The sequence below is a fragment of the Protopterus annectens genome, chromosome 17.part0 (assembly GCF_019279795.1).
Source record: "Protopterus annectens isolate FY-2018-M chromosome 17.part0, PAN1.0, whole genome shotgun sequence".
NCBI lineage: Eukaryota > Metazoa > Chordata > Ceratodontiformes > Protopteridae > Protopterus > Protopterus annectens.
In genome coordinates this window covers 155034194-155051739 of record NC_056751.1, presented here as the reverse complement: position 1 = coordinate 155051739, position 17546 = coordinate 155034194, and the positions used below count along the sequence as shown (strand labels likewise).

The following is a 17546-nucleotide window of genomic DNA, read 5'->3' as shown; positions in this document are numbered from 1 at the left end:
TAATGACTGCAACAGTGAAACACTCAAACATCTAAATTTATGGTAAATGTACACAACTGTACTTTGTGGATTTACTTAGCCATAGTTCCACACCTCTTATTGAACTGGAAATAATAGAAGCCTGTTGGTAAATTATTCAGTTACTGGAGGTCAGCCCTTTTTAGCACAGAAGATAACTTTCTCCCTTGGTGTTTCTCAGTACAGCAGAACAGCGGAGAGCTGGTAGTAGATACCTTTTCTTTCTAGTGGAGAAGATTTTTTTGTATACGTTTTGAATTTTTTCTTATGATTCTGTACCTGCTAACATAAGTCAAAGAAGAAAGGCCAAAAATCCTTCTCTCCATGGCTTAGTACCTGAAAAGAATATGGTTTAAAACTTTTGGATGCTCTACAGTCAAAGTGTCTATCCCAATGCAAGCTTGAGGACTCCACTCACGTGGGACAGCAGTCCACTTCACCTTCACCCATTCCTGTGGTCCTTCTGGCTGATGCCTCATAGATTGCTGAGTATGCCAGAAAGCCTGTCATCAGACTTGCTTTTCTATGTGGGAAATCTCCATTTGGGCAAAGAAGTATTCACTATTGCCTTTGTGTGAACCAGGTAATTCTGACTCATCACAGTCATGTATGTGATCTGCATTATTCATTATGTCATGGTAGAGGTTTGTGTTTGTCATTTTGATACATTATAATCTAGTGGACTGCATAACTGTGATCTAGCACAGGCTTGTCAAGCAGTTTCTGAAGGGAGTTCTTTACCTTTGCATCATTTTAAGAATGCTACTAATCTCTGGAGCTGACTTCATTATTGATGGGCTTGTCTATCCCCCAATAAAACCTATCAGGTTTATCAGATTTAATCTTTATTGTTGCAATATGTAGTTCTTGATGGCTGTTAATTCGTCATTGGAGCTTGAAACCACAGGCCTTATTTGTAGATAATCCTATTTGGTCTTTCAAAAGCTCAGGTGTCCCTTAAGATTTCCTATAAAAATGTTTTGGGATTCCTTCTTAAACCAGTCCATTCTTTTCTCATTCTTTCCAGGGCTGAATTCTTGGGTTAGAGATCCATTCATACCCTTGACATACATTGTCAAATTACGTTTTTACTTGAGAGAAGTGTTTGACTGCAGGAAGATGGGCTAACATTTCATCTTTTCCAGATAAGGAGGACTTGTCTGTGGCTAAATAACAATTGTGATCTGTATGAATTACTGTCTATGCCAATTTTGTCAGTTTGCTGATAACTTCTCCTTGATCATTGTGGTCAAAGGCCACTGTAACAGGAGTGTGACTGGTTTCAGCGCCTCCTTTAAGAATGTGCCATGGCCATCTGGCCATTGATCGACACCCTCATCAGTGCTACTTGCACCTTGATTTTAGGATCTTGGCCTGTTTCAACACTTCTGACTCCTAATCAGGTAGTACTTTTCCAAAGGCAAACTCCTGTGGTCCCTCCCCACTTATTTATTTACTTTTTCATTCTTTGTTGACTGTATTAATCCCAGTAGGCTAGTAACTTCTTTTCAGGGGAGACCCGAGTTGGTATTTATGCTACTAGGGGAAATTTGACTAGGGCACTGGGAACTTCTGCCTACTTGTTTGATTCCTTAGTTGCGGAAGAGCTAGCCACAATTACATGTGTATGTCTCAATCCTGGCACAGTGGCAGATGGGAGGACAGTGCTCGACTTAGAGGAAGTGACAAAGAGAGTGGAAAATATAATGGAAGAAAATTTGTATAGTATGAAAGGAAAAGGATGCCAAGAGTTATTAATGATAGTAAGAGAAATTGTAGATGTTATTGTAAATAGAAGAAGTTATGGAAAACATTTGGTAGGTGTTAATAAGCATTTGATTCAGTAGAGCAAAAACATTATGGAAATTAATAGAGGCATACAATTTTAGTGATAAAGTTAAAAAAAAAGTTTGGTTAAGTAAGGAAATAGGGATGAGTAATGGGTTAAGTTAAGGCTGTCATATGGGTAGTACATTTGCTTTAGTTATGAATATGTTGGTAAGTAAGGTAAATAATAAAATGAAGAATGCAAAGTATGTAACGCAACCAGGTGAACATATTCCACTTTTAATGACATATGCAGATGATGATATTATAATTAGTAAAATAATTTGTGGATGAATGAAGCAATATTTTATGTGGTAGATTGTTTAAAAGAAATAAGTATGACATTAAATGTGACATTAAATAAGGATAAATGTAAAGGATTGGGGAATAAGATAAAAATAGGAGGAATGCAGTTTACAATGAAAGAAATTTCAATGTTGGGAATAAATCTTGGTAATAATACAGTATGTGAAACACAATTGGAAAATTTGTTACAAGAACTGAAATAAATTTGTCTGTGCAGAGCATATAGATTATCTTAAAGAAAAAAGCTAATTTGATACATTTAGTATTGATGCTAAAGTAGCATATTTATCAAGTTTATATATGCTTCCAAGAAGACATGAAAAACAAGTGTTACAAGTTATATTCACCTTTATATGGGGATCTAGATTAAATCCAGTCAAGATGAAGAGGGATTAGGATTATTAAGTCCAGTAGTATTTACAGCTTCATTAAATTTATATAGTGTAGATATGGATAAATGAATAAAATGAGAAAATAGTTGTAAGATTGTGAGTTTTAATGTGAACATTTTGGTAGACAATAAGAAGAAATAAGAAAGAAAAATAATGTATTAATGAAGAAATAATAAAATTGTCTAGCAAAAATGAACAATTAGAATTAGATCAAAAAATATGGTATAGGAATATAATAAAATATTATTGTGTTGATCCTTGGAAACATGTACCAGAATAAAATATTATGGCTACAAAGGAAAGAAATAAGTGATTTAGTAATAAAGTAGAATGTCAGGATTTTCTATGGAGATTGGGAGTAAAAGAATTTGCTAGCAAACGCAAATATGCCTTATATAAAGAAAGGTGAGATAATGTTTGTTTTGTGGTGAAGAAGAAACCAAAGAAAATGTTTTTTCTAAAATGTAAAATAATACAGAAATTATGGAAAAAATTATATGAATATTTTTTCTAGAATTAAAAAAATTGTAATGACATAAGCATGGACAGAACTGAATATGTATATTATAAGAATAGAAACATAGAATATAAGGTATGAATAAATAGCAAATTATTTTATATAATATGGAGAATTTGGAATGAGAGATTAAATTAAATTATTTTCAGTGGAAAACTGATCTTGTCAGTGTTATAAAGGAAAATCAGATTGTGGTTATGGAAGAAAGAGTGGGGTGTGGTTTAAAGAAGACTATAGCAAGATGAAAAAAGCATAATGTATAAAGAAGAAATTACGTAGATGTTTTTGAGTAAAGTCTTATGAACAGTGTAATTTTGTAATTGTATAGAATTATGTAAAAATATAAATGTGAAAATGTAAATATGTAAATAGTAAGGTGTGTAAATAATATGTAAGTAAAGGACCTCCTACTCTCAGGTGCCATGTGATTGTGTTTGCATCCACCCAAGTTGCTACCAGCAGACACAGATAGGACTTCAGTTTAACATCACATCCAAAGGACAACACCTTCAGGATTGCAGACCCCCCCCCCCATGCTGCACTGCAGTGTGAGCAGTCGGTCTATATGTTGTGTGACTAGAAGCCACAGCCTTCTGCACCAAAGGGGAGTGTGCTACCTGTTGTGCCACTAACACTGATATTCTTGTTGTGGGATTTCACAGTCTAGGACAAAAATAATGTTAGGTTCCTTCCATTATTCCACTTTTCCAAAAAAAATGGAAAAGGTTTCTTTCTGAGCGGGGTAGAGCGGGATCCTCTTCACTGCACCAGTATCGGAGGTTTTTCTGAATTTTCCATTAAGGTTCAGCTAATGGATCTCTAATTTTCATGCCCTCATTTGAACCTTCATTGATGTCTCACAAACTTTAAGTTCCATAACTGTCCTTCAGCTGCTACCTGCTGTGAAAAATTTCTGTCTTTTCTGTCTTGCACGGCTTTAGTAGCCAGCCATAACTTCTGCCAGTTTCAGAACTTCAAGCTCTTTGTTCTGATCCTCCCTATTTGATTTTTCACAAGCATAGAGTTTCATTGAAATTAAACCCAGTAATTTATACCAAAAGTGGCCTGCTCTCTGTATTCAACAAACTATAGAACTCCCTGTGTTTGGTTCCAGTTCTCAGGAGTGTTTTCCAATGAGCCACCTGTAGTCCTTTTTCTTGGTGATCTTTCTTGAAGAACTTTAGTTGGTTATAGTGACCCATTAGCCTTTTAACATTAGCAGTACTAAAATTCCAGTTCATAAACTACAAAATTGGAAAACTTGCATTCAGTTAGTGTTAAGTTGACAAAAGTGTAGCAATTGAATCATCTCATTATAAATGGTAACATGACTTTACATATGCTAATAGAAAACAAATTACAGTAAGAGTTCCATTGTTATTGTCATGCAGTATACTTTCTTAGGTCCAGCTCTTGTTGTTTGCTGTTGGGTCACTATAGTCTGGGAGAAATCCTCCCTAACCCCATTGTAGAGCATTATTCTGCTGAAGAGGGTTATTCTGCAGTGTTGGTCATTCCTCTTCTTGGAGGTGATCCAAAAGGCTTTGGCTGTATCTTTAGTGATGAGCAGAAGTGGATCAAAGCCCAAACCTTTGTACGTCTTGTGTCTCATGATGGTCACCATCACAGTGCCTTATTTGCACATTTCCCTATGGATAGGATGGTGCCAGTGGCATAGAGATGCATGTCCTTACTGAACAATTTGAGATATCAGGTCTGTGTCACTGGGTTCTGGGGTGGTAGACAAAAGTCCAACTAAAAAAAAAAGTGCATTTTTTTCCATAATAAAGCACTGATTTTAGACCAGATCATACCTAAAAAATAACTGTACTTATTCAGCGTCTAAAATACTTATTTCATACATGATATTGTATAGATTTAAAATGATGTAACACTTAGCATTGCCAACTCACAGTATTTGATTATGTTTGGTTCCTGGCTGGGATGCCTTCTCTGTGGAGTCAAAACACAGAGGAAACCTGGTTACCAAAACTAGTATTACCACAAATACTGGTTCAGAACAAGAAAAAGTGTACCAGAACCATGAAAAAAATGCATGTATCACCGTTTATTCGCAAGTAAAACTTTCACAGTTAAAAACTGCTTCATCAGGCTTGAAAAACAGATGATACAAGAAATAGTTACTTAGCTTTATATACATACCCCAATTAAAACTAATTAATCATTTAATTGAATGATACAATTAAACAAATGAACTGTTTAAAGAAAAGAACACTAAAAAGTTAAAAGAAAATAAAAAGGACAGTTAAGAAAAAATATTCGTTTTTTTACTTGACACAACTATGTAAAAACTAACTCTAGTTTCAATGAGTAGGTTTCATTCAGCCATGGTTGAAAAAAGGATATAAAACGTAAGCCCCATTTCTTCTCCTTCCTTTCTGTGATGTTAAATTTATCACCCCTCTAAGATATGTGGGAATGTTCTCTAATATTAAAAATGTAAAGGTATGAGGATTATCAGTACTGCATATATGTTTATACAAAGAATTTGTCTCTATCCTTCTTTTTATTTCTGACATATGAATTCCAATCCGATCCTTGAGTCTGTGATTTGTTTTTCCTACATAAAAAGGAGGACATTTAGTGCATCTTGCCATATATATATATATATATATATATATATATATATATATATATATTTGACCGAGTAAATGTATGATCTGTATAAATATGTTTACAGAATACACATGTATTACATTTATAAGTACGTCTCTTATTCTTACTATGAAATTACTTCTCATCTGTACTTTATAGCATAATCTGTCTTTTAATGTTGTACATCTTCTGTAACTGAAAGCTGGATTATTTGCACTAATGCCCTTTAATTCAGGAACCTGCGATAAAATGGGCCAATACTTTTTGACTACGTCTTTAGCATTATTTGTGTTTTGATCATAGGTTAAAACATACCTACAGTCCATATCCTTTTTTATTATCTTATTATTTTTCTTAGAAGTCTTAGAATAAACAGGTAAATGTTTAGAATGCCTATCTTTCAATGTTTCACTTTTAACACACTGTATTATTTTATTATGGTATCCCCTTCTTATAAAGTCGTCTACCATCTCATCCAGTTGTTGTATTAGATCTGTTTCCTGTGTATTCAGTCTATTAACCCTGGCCATTTGATTTCTAACACTGTTATCAAACAGGAAATTCAGATGTATGCTATCCCTTGCTAGATATGTACACTTCTTAACTTTTTTCAGTACTTGCGTATTATCGCATCCGCATTCCAAATATTAAGAAACACTGATGCATGGCATTGTTGACTGACTGCAATTCTCAGTGATTTAGAAAAAAAATATATTTTATGAGGGACGAGAGGTAAAAACCGGGGAAGGTGGGGGAACTTCCCTTTCCACTGATAGGATTTTACAGTGCTACAAACAAGCCATGGCAGAAGACTAACTGCCTAAATGCACTATCACCCCTCAAATTTATGCTTGGCTGTACAAACTATCAAGCAAAAAGTAAGAAAACCGAGTATTGTCAGTACAAACATATCTCAAAGTTAAACTCCAATAACTAAGTACAAGTAGGAGTATGCAGCATTCAGCTCCTACTATGGCCCGACTACAGACTGTTAGAAACAGAAAAGAAATGGCAAGGTAATGAAAAGTGTGTAAGCTTGCGAGAATAGTGAGTAGACAATTAAAAATTGCACTTACTACAGGTTTTGCTAACTGAGTGACTCTTTAATGTGTACCTGTAATTAAGACTCATAAATGGTAGTGAAATTTGTAAAACTAAGCTCTTTATTCTTTTAAAAATGTTTTTAACAGACATTCAGCCTATGTGAAAATGGCGAGTGTCTAAATTAGCAGTGACAAGTGTCTTGTAATGCACCTGAACTTGCCTCATGACTGCAGTAAAGCTCACACCACTCAAGTATACAAACCATAGTACAGTGTGCCCACATTTAAATACATTTCTTTCAATATTCCGTGGTAATTAATGTTGCCACCTCCTTGCCCACTATGAAATATGTTAACGACATAATAATTGCAATAAATCTCCATGGCATAAATAACCACAGATGCACCACTATGATCACTTCGAACAAGGCGATGTAATTCACCGTTTTGACACTAAGAAAAATACTAATTAACATGTGTATTGGATGTTGATTGCCATCAACAGTGCCATGCATTAGTGTTTCATATTATTTGGAATGTGGTTCCGATAATACGCAAGTACCTTTTTTTCTTACACAATGTTGTATCCAACTGTCCTTTAACATTCTTCTTCAATGTAATATTCAAGTAATCTATACTTCTGTACTGTATATTGTTTTTGAATGTTAAAAAATTTGCTGTAGTATGTAGATATGCTATAACCTCATTTTAATTCATATAAAGGACCATCCCACAAAAGAAAAAGATCATCCACAAATCTTTGTAGAAAGCCACATTTTTACACAGATGGTTTTAAGAGCTATCCAAGATCACTTCTGATTCCCAAGAATTCATAACTATGTTGGCATATGTATTCGCTACTGGCATGCACATGGTAATTCCTGTTACCTGCTTATAGTATTTGTCTTGGAGCAAAAATACATTGTTTTCAAGTACAATATTTAGCAAATTACATATTATGTTAAAACCCTGCAGAAATGGTTATTCTAAGACATACTTTCTTACCATTTGGACACCCAGATCATTGGGAATACAAGTAAACAATGAATCTACATCGAGTATGATCATGTAGCAGGTAAGTACACTATTATTTTTGGCCCATTCACGTAAAAGTTCAAAACAATGAGAACTATCTTTAACAATGGTAGCAGACGTACACAGAACCGTCTTTAATTCATTTTCCAAATATTTGGAAATGGGTTCTGTAACCCATCTCCTGGCAGAAACTATAGATCGAAGTGGAGGATTAGTTTGACTTTTGTGTATTGTGGGATACCATAAATTATCAGAACTGTTGCTGTATCTACAAATAAATAGTCAAGAGTTATTTGCTAATATTCTTGCTGAAGCATGCATAAAAGTTGTGAAGTTACACCATCACCAGTTTTTCTTACCATATTCATATCAATGCACATGTAATCAGATGAACTCAACATTTGTAACGTAGAATTGACATTATTATTATTTAGCACGACCACTCCACCTCCCTTATCGGCAGATTTCAGTGCAATACTGTCATTATCACACAGTGACTGGATGGCCTTGTATTTTTCCTTTTGTAAATTATAAAATCTTATTGTAACTGGTATAAAAATTGTTATAAATCTCATTTTCCACCATTTTCTCGAAAAGAGATGCAGTTTGGTTAGATGGTTCTCTGTAGAGTCTGCATGTCCTTGTGAATTTTCACAGAGGGAGTCGATGCTTGCCAGTAAATGAAATGAAGATTCTCTGAATTATATTAGTAAGTAGGTTTGTGCTGTGAATGCGTGTGACTGTGTGTTAATGCAGGTATGGGTGGGAGTGTCCTGTCATGGACTAGTCATCTGCCTCACACCCCTTACATGCTAGAATTTCTGTTTCCTAGTAACCCTAAATAGTATAAAGCATGTATCTGAAAATGAATGAATGAATTAGCTATGTCAGATAATTTTAAACACATTTGTCACAGCAAACATTTGCTTCACTTCAATACATCAATGCTTCTTCATAAGGTACCAATGGCCTTTTGTCATTGCAGATTAGGCACTTGGCAGAAACATGCTTAGTGCATATAAAGAAAAAAGTTCCTATGGACTTGAGTATAATGCTGCTCTGGTTCACCTCAGTCTGTTCTCAGGCAGAGGGAGGGAGTATTTTGGATTCGGTTTGGTAGGGGATCAGGAGTGACTCTCTGCGCTCGTGATTGAGGAGAGTCACCAGTGACAGCCAGTGGTCTGTTCCATAGGGGCAAAAAATTAAAAAAATAGTTTTATAGAGGTCATCTAAACATTCTTATTTTAATACAGTAGTCACACATAACTTATTAAATGTCCTGGAAACTGATGGGCAGCTAATCTGTAATGCCATTGTCATTCCACATATAAATATATGTTATGCAGATCTTTACCTTGTCTCACTTTTGTATACTTTACACAGTCCGTCAACTAAAATGCCTTATCCTTAACACATACTCAGAGTGCTTGAAAAGTGTATTATTAATATTTCTGTGTTGAATATTATTTTATTGGCTCTTTCAAGTTCTGCATAGCCGAAATCTTCCCAAATGGTGAAGCCAGTCTTTCTGGGGCAAGCTCATTTCAGGGGAGACCCAGGCTTGTCTGAAAGTGCTGTGTATTGTTTTTATGGGATCAGGCTAAATTCAGAAGCAGTAAATATGGATTATATTGAACATTGTTTAGAAAGGAGTAATGTGCTAAGCTAAATATTGGGTATTTTATATGTGTTTATGTATGTATGTGTGTTTGTGGGAGGGATGGCAAAGTGTGCTTTTCTAAAATGCAGCATATGATACTAAGCTCTTGTACAGGGTAGCCAGTAGTACTTTTTTAAATCCAGGGAGTGCTCCTCTACTTTTGTTTGGTTTGAGGGCGTTAAGCAGCATTTTACCTTCACCTAGGATGATGCCTCAGTACAAACAGAAAATGATTGACTTTAATAATTGGCTTAGTTTCTGGTGTCATTCTAAGAGGATCTAGTATCTGTCAACCTGTGATGAAATGATCGACAGACCTCGATACTTTGCTAGAGATGGTCTTCACTTGTCGCACCTGGGATTTACAGCTACTGGCTAATGCTCTTGCCACCCCCATAGTGCCTTTTTAAGCAGTGTCTCAAGGACAACATTCTTGACATAAAATCTCTGTCTAAAAACAGCCTCAAGGACATGCTGCTAAATGTTGGGAGTGTTAACATGAAACTGCAATGAATGGAAGCAGTCCTCACCGTGGAAGACACAGACATTTGTGCAGTCATGGAAACCTGGTTCAAGGCTGTGGAGTACACCCCAGACATACAGGGTTACACCTCCTTCCAGACCACAAACTGAAGGCATGAAAACTAAAGGAGGTGGTGTATCAATATTTATTAAAGATAAATACACCTCCAGATTGGTTCTGGAGATGCTTCAGGTGCAATTAACTGTTGGTAGGAAACCTGTTCAAGTCACTGCTAGCTACAGGACCCCATCCATGAATCAGGACACCTACTCTTCCTATTTGGATCTGCTTGAGTCTATCAACACCATGGTTTTGGGCGATTTCAACTACCCATCCATTGACTGGGGAAATTACTGCTGCTCAAAATCACTTTCCCAAAGGTTCCTTGATTTTAACTCCAATGCCCTGGACCAGCTGGTTGACAACCCCAGAAGGGGTGCCAACATTCTGGATCTGGTGCTTACAAAGCAGATTATAACCTCTTACAGGACGGTGTAAATAGCTTCACTGCACCTCCCCTTTCAGATGAAACTGGCAACTATGCCGAGTTCTGCATAACTACATTGACTCAGCTGTACCTAATAGGACCAAAACAAGCTTCTCAGGGAAGAACAAACTTGCCTAGTGGGCAACTGCCATTAACAGGCTTTACAATAAGAGGAAGAAATTGTTTCTAAGAGTAAGAGGGAACGAGCCCTGAACTGGAAACACTCACTCCTCAGTTTAAACAACCAAATAAGACTTCTTGTGAAGTCCTCCAAAGCAAACCATGAAACCAAATTAGCTTCCTCAACTAAGGGCAACCATAAGGCTCATTCTTTAATTACAGATGTAACCTAAAAGGAAAGGCCCAGATTTGTGCAGAACTGGTAGTTAATAATACCACATATACTGAGCCTGTGGCCATGGCTAACCTGTTGGTTGACAGGTTCTGTGAAAACTTCAGTCTTATTTCCCTGCCACACGTACCCAATGACATCCCCCTCCACCTGTTCCTTGCCTTGTATCACTAAAGAACACGTCGTAAACACCCTCTCTAAGGCCAAAAACACAGCATCTATGGGACCTGATAACATCACAGGCTGCATCCTACATGGACTACAACAGGAATTAGCAACACCATTGGGTACTCTTTTCAGTCATAGTCTAAGCACCGGCTTCATCCCAGCTGAATGGAAAACAACCACCATTATTCCTTTGCACACAGGTGGTCTTTCCACTGACCCCAGGAACTATAGATCTATTTGCCTGACTAGCCTTATCTGCAAGGCCATGGAGCTAATCATCATGAACCTTGTCAGCAAAGGTATAGGTGATCTCCAAACACTTGACCCTACTCAGTTTGCATTTGTCAAAGTGAGATCATGCCTGTTAAACTGGTGGACTGGTGGAATACATTTCCCAGAGTACATTGCATGCAAATTGCAAACAGAAGTAGATGAGATACTAATGAGGTTGGAAGATAGCAGCGGGGAACCAGTCTAGTAAACACATTTTCCCTAAGTTCTGAAGAAGTCCAGATGGATGAAAGCACTTGACTGTGGATATTGTGTTACTGTGGAGTATACATTTTATTTTGTATATGCTGCTAATGCTGTGGAGTTTTTATCACATCGTGGAATAAATTGTATTTTCATCACTCGAGTGAATTCCTTGTTTTTCCAGCATACAGAGAATATTCTTAGTGTCAGTTTGTTTCTCTCTGTGCCGGTTTTCATTTCAAACCTGGTGGACTTCTTTCAGACAGTCACCAAGGCCCTGGATGAGGGGAAATCTGTGCATACAGCCTCCCTAGACTTAGCCAAGGCTTTTGACACTGTCCCCCACTCTGGCATCATTGACAAGCTCGCCCAGCTAGGTATCAACCCATGTATCGTTAGATGGGTCGCTAACTGGCTCACTGATGGAACACATATAGTCAAAATAGGGGAATCCACCTCCAGCATCAGACCTGTAACCAGTGGTGTTCCACAGGGATCAGTCCTGGAACAGCTACTGTTTCGATCTACAAGCAAAAACTAAACATCTGTGGCTGACAAAGTATGCTGATGACTGCAAACCGGGAATGGTCATAGAATCTCCAAATGATGTCAACATCCTACAAGAGGGTCTTAAACAAATGATTGGTACCAAAGTCATGCCCTTAAACTCAGTGCAAAAAATGTATTATCATCCCTTTCGGTAAGAGCGATGTTCCTACTAGCTACCACATCAATAGCAACACATATGCACTTAGTGGTGAGAGACCTGGGCACACAGCTTGACAGCAACTTTACCTTTGATCACCATGTCTCCATAGTGGTAAGAAGGGCATTCTGTGTTGCTCATCTCATAAGTAAGGGCATTGCCTCCAGAAAAAAAGAAGTTATAACCTCCCTGTCCTCTTCCCTTTGGCCAATAATGGAGTACAATGCCTCTTTTGATGTGCATCTTTCCAAGCACCTGCAGCATTTGGAGAAACCACAGAAATTTCGAGGTCTTCAGCATCTGTCCTATGTGGATTGTCTGAAATCACTGTCACTTTGTCCTATTTCAATTGGAAAGGAAATGAGATTGTGTAGGGAGCATAGATGGAACAACATATCCTTTAGAACTTTATGTTCATACATTTTTAAGGTTCATAGAGGAATACTAGACTAACTTCCCTGAAGGGTCATTTTAAGCTTAGAAGAAAAAGCAAACTCCACAGCATTGTACAAACCTTGTTAATAAAATAACAAAGCTTTCAGACAATAGGTCCTTCTTCAGTGTTAATAAAATTCATAGTAAAAACTAGCACCCTTTGTACTAAAAGATTCAAATCACATGACACAGCCCTAACCTATCAAGCACTAACAATTAATTTATCAATTAAAAGTTCTAAAAGGATCTTTTTAAAGCAATATTCCATACATTAAAGAACACATTACATCACATAGAGATCATTTGGCTTACTTTTTTGCTTTTTCCCGATTGATTCATTAAACTTAGCCAGTATCTCAAGGTCAGAATTAAACCCTATACCTTGTGTGTATGAGTTGAAGTCCTTAACCATTATGCCAAACCCAGCGCCCTAATATGCACTTATTACACGTTATAGTCAGAGTAGAAATAAAGCTTAAATGTAGAAGGAGCATACATGGAGCAAATACCAACCACGTCTTATATATATATATATATATATATATATATATATATATATATAGTTAGCATGGGTTTCTTTCCAAGAACATAAAGGTAAACATTTTCCAATTAACTTATAAACATAGGCATGAAAGTATGAGCTCTCTTTTTTGTTAAAGAATTGTCCAATGCATTTTGGTACTGCTGTATGTATGGCAACCCTTTCCTTTGCAAAATATTGTGATGACAGTTAGAAAAATGCCTGTTTTGCTGAGCACTTGATTTAAAAAATCTTAACAGTTATGTGCTGCTTTGGCTGTGTTTATAAAGCCTTTCATAATATGACATTTTGGCATAATTCTTCATGAAAGGCATTAAAACCTTGAATGATTAAGTTTTCAGACTGTGTATAGATCTGGTTTCATTTGTATATCCTCTTCTACCCAGTGTTTTTCTAGTCTAGCACCATCATTCAAAACAGTGTTATCCACAGTTTAATCATCAATGCAAAGAGTGTTAAATGTTTGCAATCACATTAATTGTTTTTCTATGACTCTTCAACATAACTAGACTGCTTTTAAACATTGACTTTTTCTTTCCTCTTACAGGTATTTGTGGAAACGCTAGACAAATGTTTTGAGAATGTATGTGAACTGGACTTAATTTTCCATGTAGACAAGGTACTGTGGTTTATTTTTATATTATTTTGTGTTCATGTGTAGCTTGTCAACATTTGAGAACAGAAATATCTCATGATACTTTTATTTTTTTTTTTTTACTTGGGCAAGTCAGGATTGTTTTGCAAGACTCCTATTACCCCAAATGAATTACCAACATGTAGTCAGAAAGTTAGCAAAGACTATACATTCTTCTTGAAATTCTAGAGAATGCCTTCTCTTAGTTCAGAGATGGACCTTTTTATCTGTTTGCAAGGTCTTTTTGCTAAAATATAATTTTGCCAGAATCTTAATCATTGCTGTTGTAAAGCTTGTATTATCTCACATGAATCTTAAATTAATAAAGCAAAATGTAGCTTTTCACTGTCTATCATACAGTTGGTACAGAAATAGCAGTGTTTATAATGCATAGACAGGCCTAAGATGAGGTTTATGGATGTGGTGAGAGGACATGCATGTGTTTGGTGTGACAGAGCAAGATGCAGAGGACAGGAAGAAATGGAAACAGATGATCCGCTGTGGCGACACCTAATGGGAACAGCCAAAAGAAAAAGAAGGTAATGCGTGGACAGGCAGTCAAACCCTGTGTTTTGCCCAGTTAGAAGCCAAACTGCCTTGTAGAGCATATTGTTTAAAAAGTTTATGCACCTGATGCCTTCTTCCGATGGTGGACAGGTTCATAGGCGTGTACTAGGCTAATTGCCCTGGAGTCTTTACAAGCCTAGCCCCAAAAAAATTGCCCAGGCACCATGCCACCCGATGTTAGTTCACAGTGCCCCTATCCAGTAGGGCAACTGGAATGATCCCTGGAGTGAACTTTCTGTTACCCAGCCACTCGTCAAGATTTCTCTTGAAGAGGGCCAACGAGGTGCTCTGCTTGACATGAATGGGAAGCTTATTCCAGAGTATGGGCAGTCTTTGGGAGATGAACCTGTCCCTCCAGCATGTTCTGTTAATTGTGGTAATGAGGTTGTGATCTCTGGAGCATGTGGCACGGAGGGATTGAGATTTCTTTCGGTGTAGCATTTCAATTAGGGCTGGGTCAAACATGGCTTTTGTAAGTCAAGCAGAGATCACCTCTAAGACGATAAGAGGCTGAAAACAGCTGAAGTTTCTTGAGTCTGTCCATGTGGGACATGCGTTTAAGGCCTGGGATCCTTTTTGTTGAGGTACTTTTGTGGCCTCTCCAGCTGTTGTAGGTGTCTGGCCAGGAACATGTCAAATGGGGCATTATATTCGATGATTGGTCTAATGAGGGATGAGTAGAGAGGGGATGACCTCTTTCTTCCTGGATGCGAAACCTTTGGTTGTAAGATGTGCCATGTAGAAGGACTTTCTGACCACAGTGGCAATGTGGTGGTCGAAGGTGAGGTGGATATTGACCTGGGTGCCCAAGTCTCTTATCGCCCCTTCAGTGTTCAGTGGGCTGCCATCAAGATTCGTGGGAACTGAGTTTTTTTTCAAAGGGGATGATAATGCATTTTTTGGCGTTAAGCTTCAGGCCATGGTTCCGACACCAGTCATTGGTCTTAGAGAGGCCCTTTTGTAGGATGTCTGCATCACTTGGGGAGTTGATAATGACTCCTAGCTTGCAGTCATCAATGAACTTGGTTAGCCAAAGTCCTTCTGTGCTGGCCTGGACTTCTGAGAAGTAGATGCCAAACAGAAGAGGGCCCAGGACTGAGCCGTGTGGGACTCTACTCGTGACTGGATGACAATCTGACTTGGAATACACAACATTCACTCTGTGGGTCCCATCTGTGAGCCAATTTGCAACCCTAGTGACTTCAGGACTGATGTCTAGTTTGGTGAGTTTATCAATAATACCTGAGTGGGAATGGTATCAAGGGCCTTGGCTAGGTCGAGGTAGGCTGTATGCACTGCCTTTCCCCTCATCCACAGCCTTGGTGACTGCCTCGAAGAAGTCACCCAGGTTCAGCAGGCAGGATTTCCCCTTGACAAAGCCAAACTGTGTGGGGTCAAGAGTTTAATATTGCCTATATCTTTGTTAAGCAGGTCCATGATAATGCGCTCCATGGCTTTGCACACGAGACTCGTCAGGCTAATGGGGCAATAGTTCCCAGGGTCTGTAGTTGCTCCCCCTTTATGTAGCAGGATGACTGTAGCAGTGTGCCATTCATTAGGGACATAGCCTGATGTCAGGCTGTGATTGAACAGGGTACACAGATGTGGTGCCAGTTCATTTTGTAGCTCATGTAGGATGCAGCCAGGGATATTATCAGGACCCATGGATGCTGTATTCTTGGCTTTGGGCAATGCAGCTTTTACCTGTGCCGCAGAAATGGTGAGTACCAGGCTTTCTTCTAGTATTGTGAATAGGGCCCTTGCGGTGGGGGGTAAAGTTGACACTGAATCTGTAGTCCAGTATGTTGGCTATATCTGTTGGCTCAGTATAGGAGGTGCCATTATGCAATAACTCAGAGCAAATCTGGGTATTGCCTTTGATGTTTTTGATATAGTTATAGAAGTCTTTGTGGTTGTTTTTGGTGTCGGCCACAATTCTGCCTTCATAGCTTTAGAGGCTTTGGTAAGGGATCTCAGCTTTTTGTTGAGACTGATTAGGGAGGTTTTCCAGTCTTGTGACTTCATTTGTTAAAGCAACAGTTTCTTCCTTCTGTTGTAGAGTTTATTGATGGCTGAGGACCACCAGATTGGTTTCCTTTTTTTGGAGGAGAGTGTCTTAGTTCTATTTGGTATGGCAAAGTCGATGCATTTGTGTATATGCTCGTACAGTGCACTGGTGTATGATTTGGCAGTCATGCGGTTATTTTCCATTGGCATGGGTGCCGAGAAGTTAGCCACCTCTGTTTTTCGGAGCCCACAGTCGGCTTTAGAGAAGTTTTTCAGGGTGGTCACCTTAGCCGGGGGGTGTAGGTGAGATGGAGATTTCCATGGTGATCAGTTAACCAGGGAGGAATTGACAATAGGTGTGGAGCAATGGTCTCCCATGTTGGTGATAACCAGGTCGAGGATGTTGCTTCCTGTAGTGGGGGTCAGAATGAGCTGGTCCAGGGCATTGGAATTGATAAATTCCAGAAAACTTTGGGCCTGTACATTGGTAATTGAATAGTCTTCCCAGTTCATGCAAGGGTAGTTGAAGTCACCCAGTATGAGAGTATTGGGTTGGACCTTGATAGATTCCAGGGTGCTTAGGAACTTGGAGTGAGAGTCTAGGGACATGTTTGGGGTTCTGTAGCAGGTTATGACTTGTATCGCTGTCTTACCCAGTGTTAGTTGTACCTGAAGTATCTCGGATGCATTATGCTGGGCTACCAGTCTAGAGGTGTGTGTGTCCTTTAAGAATATGGAAACACCACCACCTTTGGTGCTTCTGACCGTATTCTGGGGCTGAAAGTTATGGAATGAGTTGTAGCCTGGGAGCCCAGGGGTGCTTTCTGCCTCTTTAAGCCAGGTCTCTGTTACAGCACAGATGTCAACATTCTCCATTTTGAGGAGAGCTTCGAGTGAGTGCATCTTTGGATTTAGACTTCTATCACTGAGCATCATGACCCTCAGATTGCATTTGTTTGTAGCTGTTACAGTAGAATTTTGGTCTTTGGAACACTACCTAAAAAAGGCACTATAGGGGTGGCAAGAGCCTTAGCCAGCACCCAGAATCCCAGGGATAACAGATGCAGGCCATCTCTGGCAAAGCATCGAGGTCTGTCGATCATGTCGTTCCAGGCAGACCGGTACTGGATACCCTTAGAATGACACCAGAAACTTAGCCAATTGTTGGAAGTTAGTCATTTTCTACTCATACTGTGGTGTCATTCTGGGTGACGGTAGAATACTGTTCAGGGCTAGGG

The 17546-nt window shown here is 38.3% G+C and overlaps 1 protein-coding gene across 2 annotated transcripts in view; it reads left to right on the top strand.

Moving 5' to 3' along the window:
- The window catches only part of AP3S1 (adaptor related protein complex 3 subunit sigma 1), a 1319573-nt gene that overhangs the window by 739453 nt on the left and 562574 nt on the right, over positions 1-17546 (top strand). For both annotated transcript variants that reach the window (XM_044059065.1, XM_044059066.1), the window contains exon 4: positions 13648-13719. In XM_044059065.1, the coding sequence (XP_043915000.1) occupies positions 13648-13719 (72 nt within the window). The remainder of the gene's footprint in view (positions 1-13647; positions 13720-17546) is intronic.